General features: G+C 40.4%; 1 protein-coding gene across 1 annotated transcript in view; it reads right to left on the bottom strand.

The window, feature by feature from the left end:
- Positions 1–18,645, bottom strand: part of FAM135B (family with sequence similarity 135 member B) — a gene marked incomplete at both ends in the record, with an annotated part of 125,057 nt that overhangs the window by 45,505 nt on the left and 60,907 nt on the right. The window contains 3 exons of the mRNA XM_084204511.1: positions 2,673–2,799; positions 13,351–13,524; positions 15,848–15,918. Of these exons, the coding sequence (XP_084060637.1) occupies positions 2,673–2,799; positions 13,351–13,524; positions 15,848–15,918 (372 nt within the window). The remainder of the gene's footprint in view (positions 1–2,672; positions 2,800–13,350; positions 13,525–15,847; positions 15,919–18,645) is intronic.

Raw genomic sequence — 18,645 nt, 5'->3', positions numbered from 1 at the left:
AGAGTCTTCTACTTTGCATTCAAGAAATACCTGGAAAACATAACTTGGCAGTTTTAATTTCATATTTCAGCACATTTCTGGCTTTCCTGGGAGTTTAAGACTACTGTAAATCCAGGCACTACTCTACTGTGTTCAAATCTTTTCTGAACCATGAGTGGTGAATTGTCTTTGTTTAATGTGGGGGATGGTTTTTCTTTCCTCTCACAGAAGCCTTCCCTGGTCCCATTCTCCTCTGGTACCAAAAACCTTGCAACATAAACTCAAAACACCATGCCACTAATCAATCTACTGCATATGATGACACTAGTGAGAACTAAATTTACTTTTGTGATTCAATCTGCTTCTTCAGTGTGCAAAAGCCAGTTCTTGGCAGAGGAATTTCCTTTTAGTATTTCATAGTTCATCTGCTAGGATAATAATAATTGTATTGGCTCTTACTGGGATGGAGTTAACTTTCCCCATGGCAGTCCTCCCAGTGCTGTGCTGGGCATTGGTGGCTGCAGAGTGTTGGTGGCACTGCAGTGTTTTGCGCTGCTGAGCACAATGCCTCAGGTATTAGCTTTTATATGTTTCAGATTCTGTCTGCTTCAATGTGTAGTTCTGAGCTTTATATTAGGGGATGGTAAGCTCTCTTCACAGAGCAGGTGGACAAAACAATTCCTTCTCTAGCTGGGGACCAAGGACAACTGATACAAATCTCAGGCCCAAGAGCATAAACAACATGGACTGAAGAAAGAAAAACAAGAAGGATTGGACTTCATAAGCTACAGCTATAATTGGACAATTAACTCCAATATGCAAAGGGACCAGAACTTACAGAAGTGAGAGACCTCATGACTGGTCACCCATTTTTTGGTGACCATTTTGGGTTCATCTTGTATGTAGCCCTGGCTGGGCTCTTGTGCTGCCCAAGGTATCCATGGAGGCCTTTTAATAAATCCCTACTTTATTCTTTAACTCTGGTCTCTGTTCTAGGTCTGCCTTCATAAGGCATCAAGCACCAGAACCAGCACTGTCTCCAACATTCCCCCATCAGCAGGGTGGGAGTGGGCAAGACCCTGGGAGGGGACACAGCCAGGCCAGCTGGCCCAAACTGGCCAAACTGATATTCCATACCACAGGATGTGTGCTGAGCAAGACAAGCTGAGGAAAAGGAGGTGAAGGGGGAGCATTCACTGTTATAATGTTTGTGTTCCAGAGAAACCACCTCACACTCTGAAGCCCCACTTCCCAGGTGACTGGACATCACCTGCTGATGGGAAAGAGAGAATGAACTTTTGTTTTCTTTGCTTCTGCACATGGCCTTGATTTTGCTTCATTTAACTGACTTTACCCACAATTTTTCTCTATTGCACCCTGCCCTGTTGAGGAGGGGAATGACAGAATATCTCAGTGAGCACCTGGCTTCCACTTAAGGTCAACTCACCACAGTTATCCTGCCTTTTAAAAAAAAAAAATTAGTCTACAGAGATAGGTAGAAGATAGTGTTTCCAGCTAAGGAAGAAAATTGGGAAGGAAATAAGTTTGGTTCTTTTTCTAATTACAACAGACCAAGGTTTTTCCATGGAGACAAAGCTAAAATGGGAGTTGAGATCTTTCCATTTCTCTTATTTCAACAGAGACTTGTCCAGAGGATTATGAAAACCGGCACCACTCTCCAAAGAAGACTCTCTCTAATGTGATGAGATTGGCCTAAAATACAAACAGTTATTTAAATGTCTATGATGTGACTGTGTACCAGAGAGGCAGAGGTTGAGGTCAGTTTGTTTGCCAAAAGCATACACCGACCCAATGTTTGGGATAGCAGCCTCAGGCCAAACATTCTCTCAGCCCTCGTTAATTCCTGGGTAGCTCCTCTGCACCAAGTGCTCTAGGCTCGCATATTTTTAATATTTATACAGAAAAGCTTTGACAGGAAAGGTTGAGGGAAGCTGAGGGCGGCATGTTAATCAGAAGCCTTGAATCAAGGTTTCTTAACAGGTTAATGTTTGCAATATTCTGGGGTGAGTTTCTAGAGCTGAGAAAACATTTTTGACAAAAAGAAAAAAAAACAACTAAAAAACAAATTCAAGACAAAGCTAGCACTTAAAAAACATAAAAAAAGAAATTAGAAAAAAGATCAACAAAAATCAATAATAATTTTAAAACAAAAAACTTTCTTTTTAAAATTGCACAAAGAGCTCTCCTTTTTACCTGTGGTAAGTAGCAAGATCAAAGACACACACTAACTGTGGGACCTGCATTGTATGTAACACCCTGTCACCAATACACACAATACTCTGGACACGAAACCTTCTTTCACAGCATCCTTAATAATGACTCATATCCTCTGATTGTCATAAACAGGAACTGAAAGCCAGGACCTTTTCCTGAATAATTAATTTCACCTGTCAGCAGACACCTGGTCAGGTGAATCCTGTCTTAAAAGTGTCATTGTCCATGGGAGGTATATCCATACATCTTGAACCATGAAATGGTCCATGCAGGTGGGGGCTGAATACCCAGGAATTGTGTAGCCAAAGGCCAGGTGGTTCATGAAGAAATGTTTGAAGGGCTGTTCTTCTGAAAAATCCCTCTACAGGAAATATAAAACCATGACATATTCTCCACAGACTTTGTGGATATTCTGTGCGATGGAATTGAAGCAGGACATCATTCTTCATCCTCCTTACCTCTGAAGAAGTGGGTTTGCAGTAGCCAGCTCCAAACACTAGATTTTCTAATGACATACTGGACTGGTCTGGTCCCGCCTCCACGTTGCCTTTACCAAGCCATGAACCTTTCCCTGGACGAGCAAAACTACAAGGAGAAAAATTGAGAAGAAAAAAGTAATCAGAAGAACCTTGTTAGAGAAGAATCATTGTTGTCCCAGTATTATTTCCTTGCTTAGAAAAGACTTACAATTTTGGTGAGTATTGTTTTTGTTTATTTCAAGTTGCACTATAAATTCGTGTTTTCCTTGAAAATTATCATCGTCCAGTGTGCAGTAATGTGAATGAAGTTTGTTTTCTAGGCATTCAGTCAAGTGGTTTGCCTGTTATCTTTAACTCACTCCTTTCTCTGCTATCTTACAGATCTTTTTCCAGCACAACATCTCACCAACACAACCTTTCCATCTATCCACATGGATCACATTCTTATGCAACCTCTCATCAGCTTGCACGTTGATGGATGCAACATCTTTCTCTATGGCTTTAACCACATCAACCTTCCTCTCTGAGTTGTGTACGATCTCTCCTAATTACCAATATCTTTTCTACCTCATCCCAAATTTATTCTTATAGATTGGCTGTTTGGTTGCCACTTCTCACTCTCCTATGGCATTAGTTTTCAGCACCAAAGGATAAGACTTCATCCAAAAAAAATTTTTTTTTTTTGGGTGCAGTGTGATTTCACTGTTAACCAAATTCTTCCTCAAAAAACTGACAGAATGTAAGTTGTTTTATTCTTGGTGCTGACTGTTGTGGTAAGTGCTCCCTTCTGGCTGTATTTGTACATTTGCTATTGAAGACCAAGAACCCATTAAGGGTGGGATAACCTCTCTGGAGTTTACTCAGCATCAAACCCATCAGAGTATTGATGCACAGTCAGGGCTCATACTTTGGATTAATCTGAGCAGTACATACACCCCAGTTAATGATGTGGGCTGCCTTTATATTCATTGGAGAGGAATTGGCATTTCCAGCATGAGTCATCTCTTGCTGAAGCAGTGATATCAAAAAGATCAGAGGAATTTTACCCTCCACATATTTAATTCTAATTGTGGACTGTAAAGAGAAGCTGGATGAATATCTCATCAACAACTGGAGATGAGCTAACCATACTGTTAGTGCCTCTAATAACACATGCTGTACACAAACTACATCAAGATTTCAAGAGGGAAATCAGTCTACTTGTGGGGAATGCAATGAGTCAAATTACCAACTGTGACCGCTAAAGGGCAATGAAAGTAACCAGAAGGGTTCTCAAAAAACATGCTGGCAAAGGTGGAACTGCAATTATGAACTGTAGAGAAAAAGGGAAAACACATTTGCTGCTTGCACCAAGTGCAGAGGCAATACCACTGATATTGTGCTACAACTTCCAAACCGGGATCACCATCCACAGGTATCTGATGCCCATCCAAGCATCCCAAATCCCATTGTACCCAGGAGACCTGGTCTTCTTGAAAGAATAAAAACTTCCAGGATGGAGAGCACAAAAAACATCCTAAAATCATAATGTGCCAGAACTAGAAGCCACAGGGAAGGGCCACTCCTGCTGCAATGCCTTTCCAATGCAAGGTTATTTCTCTATGTAGATGTGTATTACGTGGCCACATCAGCTCAGATAAAACTAAAGAATTGATATCTACACCAGATTCAGTTTTTAAGGACAGATGAAAGTGCTGAGTGCTGAACAGAAACACAGAGAAAACAGAGAATCATAGAATCAAAGAACATCCTGAGATGGAAAGGAGCCACAAGAATCACCAAAATCCAACTCTTGACCCTGCACAGGGCAGCCCCAAGAATCACACCATTTTTCCAAGAGCATTGCCCAAATACTTCTTGAACTCTGGAAGGATTTATATTAAAGATACAAACAAAAAAAAAAAATTTACTACCCATACAAAAGGTGAGGGTCTTGTGTGAAAGAGTTTTGCAATATTGGAAAAAGAATCTCAAGCAAAATTACAAATTGGACCAGTTTCAGAAGGTTAAACACAAATCCCGGTCTTGTCTGTAGAACAAAACTGCTGCCTGTTATAGATAAATACTGGCAAAAAGGTCATTCTATGAGAAAGAGGATGGGGTAGAACAAATAGGCAAATATCTATTCTTGCTTATGTATCTTTTAATTTATGCGATCAAAGCAATTTCCAGCTGGTTGCTTCTAAGCAGCATGAAGCCTTTCCACGCATTTCCTACATGCACCATTTAAGATAAAAGCAATAAATAAATAAACAAATAAATAAAGCTATTTCCAACAGACAAGAGCTATACACTGCTCTGAATAATTTCAGCTATTATTGAATGGTGTTGTCTGCTGTGGTCTGCTGAAAAGGCTCAAGAAACCAAAATAAAAAATAATTGCTGTGGTATCAGAGAGAGAAGCTTAAACAAATGTTCTATACACATGAAAAACTCCTCATTTGAATATGAGCAAAGCTTTCAAAGGTTTAAAGGGAGAGAAGAGCACTTTTTAATGCCTTTTTTTTATTTATCTTTTGCTTTTACATCAGAGAAGGGTTTTTAATCTGCTGGTTTTATGGAAATTGATTTCACATAGCACTGTAAAACAAAAACCTTCTTTTGGGAAACATGCCAAAACATCATCAGTCTGCTGAGGGAAAGTTTAAGTGGAAGGCTTACAAACTGCTGAGTCCCTCTAATGTTATCTGAAGTACATTATGATGGAAGAAAATTTTTATTAGCAATAACAGGTTTATTTGCTACATCAATTATTTTTTCACTGTATTTATTTCTTCTAATTATTTCTGTAAATATTCTCATTTGTATGAATCATGAACCTTGGTTACTTATGTGTCCATTTGGACTATCTCTTTAATAGCACTGATTTAATATCAACATTTAGATCCTTATCCACTATGATAACCTCAGCTTTTAATTGGAGTCAGGATAAAAAAGGTCAAAAGAGGTAAAATGTGTGCGTGCCCAAGACGATTAAAGTGTGTGCATGCAGAACTATTAATATTTTCAGTGAAATGTTTCATGGGTTCTTTTTGAGCTGGCCTTTTGATGACCTTTTCCATGAGACCATGAGTGGCACAGGTAACCTGGCAGAGGTTACCAAGAGAATTTGTAGATGCCCCATCCCTTAAAAAGGCCAGGTTGGATGGGACCCTGAGCAACCTGGTCCAGTGGAAGGTGTCCCTGCCCACGGAAGGGAACGAGATGATCTTTAAGGTCACTTCCAACCCAAACCATTCTATAATTCTATTTTTTATGCCCTTATCCTTCAAGCGAGTCTCCCAATTGTTACAGCAGTCATCTGTGGACACACAGTACAGTAAACTGCCTTGAAAAGTCCATTTTTTTTCTTTCATTACAGCCTGCAAGATCCAGCAATCCAAATTTAAGACCTTTCTGACTCAAAGGTTATATTCAAGCAATTATTTCCAGCAGTCATGGTTACCTTCTATGAATTTGTGTCCATGACTTTGTGATTTATACTTTTGGCCTCTGTAATATCTTTTGGAATGAATTGCTCGTTGTAATAATTGCTGAACTTTCTGGTTCTTTTGAGCTTGCTATTGCAGAATTCAATGTGGTAACACTAGGTTCTTGTGTAGCACAAAATATTAAATTATCACTCCCTGTTTTTTTCTCTTCTGCGGACAATTATCTCACATATAAATGAAATTAATTTCCTAGCATAAGAAATTGAATGGCCTTGATAAATGTTAATTCAGATGTGTTATTGAAGCAAATCAGAAAAATTACTTTAGGGTAGTTTAAGAGAAAACAATGCTCTCTTTCAGATTCACCTGCCCAAAAAAGAAATACTTTTCTTTCATTTTTAGTTTTGTTTTGGGGTTTTGGGTCTTTCTTTTTTTGTAGCAGAGAAGGGTTTAGTCGTTTGGGGTTTTTTGTTAAGCAAAACAATTTTTTTCATGAAGCAAAGTTTTTAGCAGAATGGGGGGAAAAAAATAGGATCTGATTCTTGCTTGGGAAAAAAAAAACCTATCTTGCCCTATATGAAATTATCAAACTGTAAAAAAAAACCCAAACAACCTCCATACACACAATCATCACATTTCTAAAGACAAGAAATTTCAATCTTGTGAGTAAACCAGCAGTGGAAATTCAAGACAAGAATTTGTATCCAATTTAGGCCAGATCCTTGGAGAAACCACTTCTATATATCTCAGTCCCTTATACGTAAAATACTACTGCTTTAAAAATTGAAAATATAAGTCAGTCCCATAGAAATAGCATAACTCAGAATTAAACCCTCACAGTCCCCACTACCATGTGTTTTCATTTCACCACTAACTTCCTTCTCCCACAGATCAGGAAAACTGTAGTGACAACACCAATTTCCCTCATTGTTTTAACTCAAAACTTTAATATAGCTTTTGGCAAATTCCTACTGGCATAGGGTGCATGGGTGATCTGTTATTTTTTTTTAAGAATAATCTGTGGATATTTAGGATTGTGTTCCTCTAGGCATGGTCCTCTCTTACCCAAAGAGTTCCACTAAGGTTATAATCAGTTACTGTAAAATGTTCTGAGCTTTTTGGGTAAAAGTGACAAGGTTTATTAAAATTAAATTTTAATGAAAATACATATCTCTCCTAAGATACCAAACAGAGTCAAGGGGGAATCTGGTTTGAAATCTTTAGTGATTTTGACTGCTGGAAAATGCTGGCTCATTTGTCCTGAACTTAACCTTAGTTCCTATAAAACTTGCAAGCAGATAAAGCCATGTGGTGATATTTAATTTACTTTTGAGTGGGATTTTTCTTTTTAAATTTGACTCAGAAACTGTCATGTTTTTCTTATGTGATTTCTCAGCTGGTAGCACAGGAGAATGGCATGCCAAAGTGGAGGTTTATCTTTGCAGATACAAAACAAACTACTAAATAAAAGAAAATTCAAAGGAAAAATCATCCAGTTATTACAGATGAGTTCCTAGAGGAAAATAATACAAACCAGTATGATTCTAATAAACATCTTACGGAAGGAATAGCTCTTTACTGCATAAAAATTCCATTTTCTTTCTACCGATTAATTTATTTGCAAATAGGGTGGAGAGGGGGAATAAGTGAGGAATTTTAGTCCCCAGTATAAGATTTGTGCAGTTTCAGACACCAGCTTCCCATAGGTAGGAGTCAGCAAGACTTCCACCTGTAGGAGAATGGACCGGCATAATCTTCACCCAGATTCAAGGTGCACAAGGCAGCACAGTGTGTGTATCATTTACAGATGGATCAGTTGTGCTTTTGAGGAACAGGAGAATGCCCGTAAATAAACAAATTTAGGTGAGATAAAATTGCTCAAGAAGGGCCAGGCTTGGCCTAATTCCTCCGTGCAGTGAAGCAGAGAACAAGATCAGGGCTAGATCAGCAATCTTTAAATACACTGTGTCCCTCTGATTCTGTTTCCTCTTCCAGAAAGAACAAGGTAAAGGCACTGAAAAACTGAGTATCTGTGTCTTGGCTGCTCCACCAACAAAATGTATATTATATTATTTCCCCATCTCAGATTCCACCAAGATTTCTTGTTTTTCAAACAGTGATCTGGAGATGAGCAGTTAAGAATTCAATGTTCAACAACAAGTAAAATCCTGAAAGCCTACTTTGTTTTTTCACATAAACTTAGGTATGGAATTGGGGAAAGGAATACAAAGTTGAGGAGAACCCAGAAAGCTGGGAAAAATAAACCCCTTCCATGTGTAAGCAAGAGGAAACAGGTTGGCCAGCTGCCCATGGCAAAGGATCTGCTTATCTGCAGCAATTTCAAGACTGGCATTTTTTAATTTCCTTGGTGGTTTGGGTTTTTATTTTTTGGGAAGCAGAGAGGAGCTCTCAGAATTAATGAGCCATGTTTCTTGTGTTTGCCTCCTGAGTGAGTCCAGTGTAAGTAAGGCACTGTGCTTGCAGCATGCCTGAGACTATGCAGACCTCTACACCCCAGACCCACCACATTTTCCTTTGGGAAAAAAATGAAATATTTCTTGAAGTCTGAGTTATGCTGGAGCAAAATGTCTTTCCTAAGAGCTGCAGCTGGGCTAATGAGCACTGGCTGCACTCACAGCCCTGGCTAGGGCCAGGGAGCTAAGGGAGAAGTCAGTGCCTCAGGCCAGAAACCAAACTCATCCATACAAATGAGAAAACTTGAGTCCAAAGCCCCCACTCCTCCTCCTCCTCCTCACCTTGCTCTTACAAGTCTCTGCTCACATTTAGCCCCTGGATCTTAGGGAAGAGAATGGAAGGTATTTAGTCGTTTATGGAGGGCAGTGCCTCAGCAGGGAAGTAGTCTCAAGCTTGAACATTGTTCCCTTTTTTTGTTGTCTTTTGACAGGCTCACCTGCTCATCTCCTGTCAACCTGGGTAAAATGAGACTGCCAGAGGCAAGCCCTCAACTTTCCAAAGAGAACTGCCACTTGTGTCACATTAGGATCTGGTATCCAGCTCCTGCTGTGGGTTCTGCTCTATTTCTCCCACATTCTAAAAGTCTGAAATACAATTCCATGATCTGCAGGTGCCAGAAGCACTCAGTGCAGACACCACAGCCAGCCCAGCAGCTGTCACTGCTCTGCCACAGCACAGGTCCAGCCCTGGTGTCACAGTGTCCTGCTGTGCCTTGTCAAAGGGTTTGGATTTTGGGCAAGGCACACATGAAGGAAGAAGTGCTTCAGGTCAAGGGAACAGCCATCACAGCCACTGGCCCTACATCTCAGTTCTCCCCTATTATTCCACCTCTGCCTAGAAAGAAAAGTCTTGAACTTGGTCCCTGGCAGTCCAGCCTCGTGAGCCACTCGTGGGGTTCTTTTTAGAGAAGTCAAAGATCTTTAAGGATCAGAGAAAGAGTTTTTAACCAAGCTCTGGCTCGGTGCTCTGCAAGGACAAGTAAAACCAAGCAGAACCTTCCCTGCTGCAGAGGGATGCAGCTGCCCAAGGAGCAAAGAGATGAGGCAACCCAAGCACCAAAGCATCACACCATGCTTGTGGTCATCCCACAGGTACAGCAAATATGACTGCTCTGGAGAGAAGTGGGCCCACAAGACCCTCATGAGGTTCAACAGATCCAAGTGTCACCCCTGAGTTTGGATATTCCCAGGTGAGAATACAGACTGAGACTCATTGAGAGGAGCCCTGCAAAGAAGAAGAGGGCTCTGGTGGATGGAAAACTGGAGAGAAGCCAACAATGTGCAGCTCAGAAAGCCAAGCATGTCCTGGGCTGCATCCAAAGCTCCATGAGCAGCAGGTGAAGGGAGGGGATTCTGCTCCTCTGTCCTGCCCTTGTGAGACCCCACCTGCAGGGCTGTATCCAGCTCTGGCATTCCCAGCACAGGAAATGTGGGATTGTGTGGACCTCTCAGGTGAGGCCCAGAGGAGGCCACAAAAGTGGTCAGAGGGCTGAAGCATCTCTCCTCTGAGAACAGGCTGAGAGAGCTGGGGTTGTTCAGCCGTGAGAAGAAAAGGCTCCAGGGTGACAACGCAGCACCTTTCAGTACCTAAGGGTAGCTTATAACAAAGGAGAGAGATGTTTGACAAGGAAAGGTAGTGATAGGACAGGGGGAAATGGCTTTATATTGAAAAACAGGTTTATTTCAGATTTTAGGATGAATTTTTTTTCTGTGAGGGTGGTGAGGCCCTGGCACAGGTTGCCCAGAGAAGCTGTGGCTGCCTCATCCCTGAAAGTGTTCAAGGTCTGGTTGAAAGTGTCCGTACCCATGGAAGGGGAGTTGGAACTAAAATATCTTTAAGCTACCTTCCAACCCAAACCATTCTATGATTCCGTACTAACAAAGCTGGAGATGAGTTCACGCAAAGTCTGCCTCACCACCTTCCTACTCAGCCTCTCACTTCCTCAGTAAATCCACAAAGCCATTAGCAGTTGCCATGAACTTGGACTCTGTCAAAAAGCTGTGTTACACTTTTTAGAAAAGCTGAATCACAAAATTCCCATCCAGAAGCCGGCAAAAGATCCCAGACACGTGAATTTCACTCATGCTCAGGTTGGTAAAAGGTGAGGGCTTCAAAGTCTCAAACCTAATGTAATATTTATTATATCAGAATTTTTAACCAGGACAAACATCAATATCAAAATGTTCACTTGTCAAAGAAGTGGGAGGTAATGGAGGCACCCTGGAAAGGTTTCCCCAGCAGGAGCTGTTTGTGAGTATACATTACCCTGAAGGGAAAGGCCTGGATTGGTCTTGCTGATTTTCCTCTTTAAACACAGACAACATGGAAGAACTTGAACAAAAGTATCTATTTTGTTATCAGAGCTGACAAAATATGAAAGCTGAGTCCACTTGGCATGTATGAGCCGATAGATGTGCTTCAGGCAAAGTGGTGTTGCAGGAAAACTTCAACAGAGCAGTGAATTTCAATTTTACATATTTATTTTCAGGGTAGGTCTAGAACTGTTGCAATTTTACATATAGGCCTATGGATATGTGTCGGAATAATGTGTATATACACACAAGGCATGAGCTATGATGGTAGCAAATGAAACCACAATGAAACACTTCTAGATTTTTTTTTCCTTCATAATGTAATAATTCCCATTCCTGGAAGTGTTCATGGCCAGCCTGAATGGAGCTCTGAACAGCCTGGTCTAGTGGGAGATGTCCCCGCCCATGTCAGGAGGGCTGGAACTAACTGATCTTTAAGGATCCTTCCAACCCAATCCACTCTATGATTGCATGATTTGAGGTTTACTTTTTCTATAATCTGACAAAAAAAGACTCTATAGTTATTCAGGTTCTATTGTGTTATGAAAAAAATATCTGATTGTATACTTAATTTTTTATGCTCCTAATAACTTCCAGTGATAAATGATAAAAAGGTAAGTTCTGAGCTGTGGGAAACCCAAATAAGTTTTAATTGGCTGGTTTTGTTTTAGAGTGCTTGGAAGTGCCATTTATTTTACATTACTGTCTTCATCCTGATTTACACATAGAGAATGCATGATATAAAAACTCTTTGGGTTTGGAATATTTATCAAGAAGAAGATAAATCCTCACTATCCCTCTTTAAAATGATTTTATGGGCTTTAGCAAATGAGACTGTATATTGTGTTGCCAAAAATCTTCATTCCACCACATTAAGTAAATACGTTGTATATTTCACAAATGTCCTCAAAATAGTATTTTAAAAGCTATAACAATCTGACTATGGAGCAGTTGCTTATCATGAGATTTATGCCTAATAACTGTAACAAGGCTGTGCAACCCCATTCATTAGAGGATAACACAGAACTGGAAACAGTCATTAAGCCTCTTAAGCTATTGTTCTTTCATCCTTTCCTGTACAATGAGCAAATTATCTGATCAAAACTCTCTGGTTAGAAGTAATCTGTTACAATCTAATTCACTGTTTAGAAAGTCAACACATAGAAAATCAGAGATACAGCAGTTACCTGTATCACATCAGCAGAACACAGATATGTCACTCTGATCTGCTGGTATGAGACACATCCCTGTCACATCTCACAGAATCATTCAGCCTTAGAATGGATTGGTTTGGAAGGGACCTTAAAGGTTATCTTGTTTAAACCTTCCTGCCATGGGCAGCAACACCTTCCACTAGACAGGCTGCTCAAAGCCCCATCCAACTTGAACAGTTTCAGGGATGGGGCATCCACAACTTCTCAAATTCTTACAACCTCAGGCTCAACCTCTTACAATCCCAGTTCATTCTGTGGCATCATGTTCAAGCAATGTTTTTACACTAATGGAGAACTGAAGCAAAGAAGAATTAAGTCAAAACACAAAACTTGAGGAAAACAAACTCTGCAGATTTGTCTTTCCTTTCTGACACCATGCAATATTTGACAAAATTAAGATTTCTTGGTCATTTCAGAAAAAAGACCTTGCTGGAGTGAAGGGAGGTTGAACAAATCTAAATGCTGCATTTTGCTTCAAAACCAAAGAGTCCCCTCCTTCTCAGCCCTCTCTATCTCACATGCTGACAAGACTGGGCTCTAAGTAAATTGTTAGAAAGACCTTTGCTTCCCTTCACCTGCTCTAGATATTAGAGGATATTGACCTCCAGCCCTGTTTTACTTGAAGGAGTTCTGAATTAGTTTCTTGTCATTATGAATCAGATAACATAAAGCACACCTAGACCCCATGGCAGCTGGAATTATAGTGCTGCACAGTCAAACCAGATGAAGATGCAAAGGAAAAATCCAGTGGAGACTTAGCCAGCACTGACTCCTGCGTGCCTCCTCCTAACCACTTCATGAATTATGCTCATGCACAGAGGCCATGGATGAGTCCAGCAGTCCTGAATGCTTTACAAATTATCAGAGGGGAAAAAAGTAAATGCTTTTAGTTACTTTTAGACTAAAGAGGAAAAACAACCAAGGAAAACACAGTTTGCATTTTCCCCATTACAGGTGGGGAATAGAGATCAAGGCTAATCCAAATTCTTAACCTCTTCCCCAAAATTTTGATATTTTTTGACCAGACTCCCAGTGTCTTACCAAGGGAAGAGACCTGTGTCACAGTTCAGTTCTAAACCCCAATCTCCAGCCTCTCAGCTCAGGACCAAAAAACCTTTAAATTAAATTATCCTCTCTGCTTCCCCCATCCAATGAACAAACTGTGTGAGAGAACTCAACAGAGGAAGCTCCTCTGCCTTCCCACAGACATTCCTGTGCCCATTACCTGATCAGAGGCTGGTGCAGAGCCACCAGGGAGGCGTGCACCGTGACGGAGACCACGGAGAGGTGGAAATAGTCGAACATGACGGGAACGTGGTGGTGCAGCCCTCTGCGGGGATGGAAGTGCAGGCACAGAGTGCGGCTGCTGATCATGGGGATGGCTGGCACATCCCTCAGCCTGCAAGGGAAAGGGGTTTGCAGGGGTCAGTGAAAGGCTGAGCTGGCACAGCCTGTAATGTGCTACAGGCAGCAGACAGAGACAGCTGGAGGTGAAATTTTATCACTCCCCAGCTTCGTAAGTGTTAACATAACTGAAGAGCATCTTGTGCTGTGCTCGTGCCAAACATAAATATTAATATGAATGTAGATATAATTAATATAAATAGAAATACAAAAACATAAAGAACATATGCAGAGTTATATATGAATATACAGTATACAAGAAGAACAGATGTGACACAGTTCTGGTTTTCCCTGGTGATTACCCTTGATGTCCAGCTATGCACTAGTAGGCACATCAAGATCTAAATAGCAGAAACAAATGCATTTAGCAAACTGTTCAGTTTATTTGAGTGTTCATAGATGGGACACCACACTGCTTGTGTGTGGCATTCACATTCTCTGCAAAAAATCCCTTTACCCAGGATTTTTCTCCTGGGAAGCTGAGAAGCCTCAGAGAAAAGGAAAACAGTTCTTAGCTCATTTCCTTCTCCTGTGTTTTGCTCATGTGGAATGTGTTTGGAGATTGTTTACCCACAGGTGATTGTTTCATTGGATTCTGGTGGGAGTTGTTTTGACTCTTTGGCCAACTGGGGCCAAGCTGTGTTGAGACTGGAAAGAGTCACAAGTTTTCATTATTATCTTTTTTAGCATTATAGTAAGTATCCTTTCTGTATTCTTTAGTATAGAATAGTATTCTTTAATATAATATAGTATCATAAAGTAATAAATTAGCCTTCTGAGAGCATGGAGTCAGATTCATCATTCCAGCCTTCGTCAGGACATTTCCCAGCAAATAAAATACTTGTGTTCTTCTGTGTAAGAACAATCAGCTCAGGAGATCTGTGAGAGTTAGAAGCAGTTCTGTGTCAGACACAGCTGAAAATATTCAGAGTACCTTTCCAGTTTGTCAATCTGAAAAAAAAACTTTTTGGAAGAGGCCAAAATTCAAAAGAGAAATTGAAGTAACTGCAGAGAAAGAGTACAAGTTGGATTTGCTTCTCTGGGTTTTGGTTGGTTTCTTTCTTTGTTTTTTTCAGTAAATAAAAGTCAATACTTTAATTTAAAGTTTGTTTATAACTATTCCAGAATAACTGTCCTAGTGTGCAGTCAACCACATGACATCTGAGTCATCTACAGGACAGGAGATTGAGCTGTAAACCTGGAGCATGCCTAAACACATCCTCCCAATGCAAGTGAACCTTCTAAAGAGGAATTATTTTAACACATTAAAGATACTTCTGAAATCAATTGTTTCCCAGACCTCAGAAAACCTAGCAATAGATGGCTGAGTGGTGCATAGTTAGTTCCAAGAAATGTTCCAATGTTATTTGCAGAATATAATTTTCTAAAAATCACTACTTTTGTTTATAGTAAATCACACTAATCTTTCAGGTGATAACAAAAATTAGGTATAGGGGCTAGAGCACAATTCCATAAACTAAATGTTTCAGTTCTTTTTATTTTTGGCTGTAACTTAATGTTTGTTTTTTCTCTCTTCAAGACCCATAAGCACTGATAGTTAAGTACCCCCTGCCTGAGAGAACAAATTTTCTCTTTTTGTATCTCGAAGATAACAGAAATATGTTTTTGAAATTTGTTTGTGTGCTCTGTGGGTATGAACAAAATCCCACGGGGACAGTCTCAGCATTAAACATAGCTCAGATGATTTCTCTGCATCCCCTCCCACTCCCCATAAATGCTACTCAAGTCACTGGAACCCTTTTTCCTGAATCAGTGAGGCTCAAAAACATCTGGGATCACACTTTCTGCTATGTCTCAGGAAGAAATGCTACTCCCCCTTCATCTAAGATTACAGAATCAAATTCAGTTAGAGGAAATCAAATTCAATAGGAAAACTACTTCCTCCTAAAATGTAGAGGCTATTTTCTACATAGAAGAAAAGTGCTTAGCATGTTCATAACTCCTGTCTTCAACCAGAAAATACTTCATTGCCTCTTGAGATAAATGGATTCCTGAGTCATAGACCCTGACCACATGGAGGTCAATGATGATATTCTCTTCAACAGCAGCAGAGATAGAACAACACTTAAAACCTTTGAGAAACTTACACTTCAAGGAGAAAAAAATGTCCTCCCTTTAAGCAGGAATATGAGATACACACTTCAAATACAGAGGGGAGAAACAGGTAAACTTCAACACTAAGGCAAATGGAAGCCTTATTAAAGCTCTCCTTTTTTAAAAAGGATTCATTTCATCAAAGTAATTTTCTGATTGAACAGACCCCCACATTACCAACTGAGCTTTAAACCAGCACTTACTGTTGGTCACTATCAGTAAAGTGCAGGTCCAGCTTGAGCTGAAAATCTGCCTCATTCAATGCATCTTCCACCTGTAAAAAGAGAGAGACAAGGTTACCCTTGTAAGTTGGCACCTACAACACACGAGGCAAAGGTAGGTGGGTTTGTGTGGTAAGAGCAAAGGCAAAACCACACAGCAACAGCAGCATGACAGCACAGAGGCAGAAAGAAGCAAATGTGACAGTGAGTCGAGGTAATTGCTGAAGGAATCAGAGGGAACCAGAGCAGTCAGAGGTGTTATCTGCCACCAGGTGCCATGGCATGTCAAAAAAAATCACTCCAGACAAGAGGAACCAGAAAGCGTCAAGCTCTGCATTTGTTAGATCCTTGCTCTTGCACACCAAGAGCCAGAAGAGCATTTCTGAGGCTGCTCTCCCTCACTGAGTGAGCCTTTATTTGGGTTGTCTTATCAGCTGAAAGAAAGCAAGGACTGGGTTTTCCTGGATGAGAAACAGCCACAAATCTATGTGGTTACCTACCTGTAACTAATACAATTTTCAAATTTTACAGCTTAAAACATTCCAAAGTGGCTCAAATAATTCTGGAAATTTCTGATCACTCATCATTGATCTTTGAGTTTATGTCTCAGCAAACCAAGGCTTTCCTGTCCCATGGTAACTCTTTCAGGCCCTTAGCAGATTCATGGAGGTAGTTTGTCATTGATTGTTATGTAGACCCTTTCTTTTCCAAAACTCAAAGGCCTTGGTTGTTTTAAAAACTAAAACAGAAGTTTAACTTGTTACATGGCTGATTGTGTCTACTTGTGGAAGGATTTTGCTTACCAAAACTACTGAAGGAATCATGTGCGATTCACTGGTACCTCCATTCTAACTCATCTAACAGGTCCCACCAGTAAAATTACCCATATTTTATTGTCAATAAAATAGTTTTATTGGATTTTTTGAGACAGAGCTAGAGCTAGTAGCTCATTACCTTCACTGGGAAAGAAATAAATTGGATAACACATCCCAGCTTGGCACAGTTAAAACAACTGTAATCCATAGAAATAAATAAATTAGAATAGAAGAGGATTAAGCTGTCCAGCACTTTCTTATTCACTCCTTTGAAATATCAATTCTTCCCCAAGAAAAATAAGTTTAACAGAAAAAAAAAGTTAATTTCTAGCAATGTAAATGGACATATGAACAAAAAATATTACACATTTTTTAACCAAAATAGTTGTTTTCTGTAAATGTAAACATCCTTTATAGCATGACTGAACACAGCAGGAGGTGCACAGAAATAAATGTGGAAACTTGAAGTTATTCACTGGGGGTGTGATATTATAAATACAACCTTTTTTGCCACAAAAAGGCGAGATGTATGGGTTCTGTCTTCTGTCAGTAGCAAGCAGAGGCAGAGAGTGACCTGCTCCATCCTAAGGTACCCACTGGGAAGGACAATTAATTTCTGTTTGTGCCTGTCCCTTTCCATTGACAATAGGCAGAGCTTAGAGAAATTTCTTGGTCTAGATACATTTGCATTTTAGATGGCTTCAAACAGGCAAGATGAACTCTGCTTTCCAAAGGTGATCATCATCTTCTTAACAACAGAGTAGAGACTACACTAAAAATGCACTGAAGGCAACACCAGAGGCATCTACCCTGCTCTGACAGGTAGGTTTCATAAAATAAATAACACAAACCATGCTTAGCCAGGTTTTCCAAAGGTGAAACTACATTGACAATGTACAATCTTTTCCTGTTGACGTAAGAAAATTGAGAGTCAAGGTTGTGCTTTGAAGAAATTCTGAAAGATGTTAAATTTAATTCCATTAAAAAACCCACAAAACCCCCTCACCTTTTTCTTTTTTAATGAGTTGCTATCACTAAAAATCACAGTTGCTGGCAGTGATAAAAATAGTAGTCATTACTGAAGCTACATTCTGAATTTAAACTAGGAATTCAGTACAGTGCTTCAGACAAAGCAAATGTCCTCCTCTTCCAAATAAAGGGGATGAAATTTTGGGTCTGTGCCCAGCCCTGCTGAGCACCTGCAACAGCCCCTGAGATCTGAGTGTGTGCTCCAAAAAAGCTCAGTAGCTGGTGACACTCACCCCAAACACCTTGAGGCAGTGAGCAGATGCCTGAGAGGCCAAGAGATACTCTTCACTGCATGGGGTCATGCAGTAAGCTGCATAAATTAGATCTTTTTAATCCCAAAACTGTATTGAAATCAGACTGATCGGAATAGTGCAAAACCACTGTGTTAGGTTGGAAATAGGGATATTCTATTCTTATCTGTTAGAAGTGGGGCAGTTATCCTCTGTTAATTGGGCTGCTTGTCTTTATTGCTTCCACAACCAATCCTCCCTCCAGGAGATCTCTTCTGTTAATGGCCAGTGAGTGTCACTGCATGGCTGATAAAATTACATCATCCCATTGGGAGAGGCTCTGCCCAGAGGGAGGAAACAAGCATTGCTACCTGGATAGAATCTGAGGTTTAGAACCCCACAGGCAGACCTTCCCACTGGATTCCCAGAGAAGCAGCTTTCTTCTCCACTGGATTCTCAGAGGAAGACCAGGCCCACCTGCACCACCACTGGACCCTCAGAGGAAAATTCCACCCTTGTACAGGATCCCTGCTCCAAAAGAACCACACCTGGCACTGCAGGAGGGCTGCAGCCACCATGGAATGAGACTGCTGCCTACACCCTGACCCACAGGGTGTCAGGTCTATTCGGACTCTGTCAATAGTTTGTTGGTTTGTTGTTTTTTTTTTTTTGTTTGCACTATTACATTTGTTTTTGTTTTTTGGGG

The sequence above is a fragment of the Fringilla coelebs genome (genome assembly GCF_963513975.1).
Source record: "Fringilla coelebs genome assembly, chromosome: 1".
NCBI classification, from domain to species: Eukaryota; Metazoa; Chordata; class Aves; order Passeriformes; family Fringillidae; genus Fringilla; species Fringilla coelebs.
The sequence above is the reverse complement of the archived record's forward strand: the minus strand, read 5'-3'. Positions and strand labels throughout refer to the sequence as shown.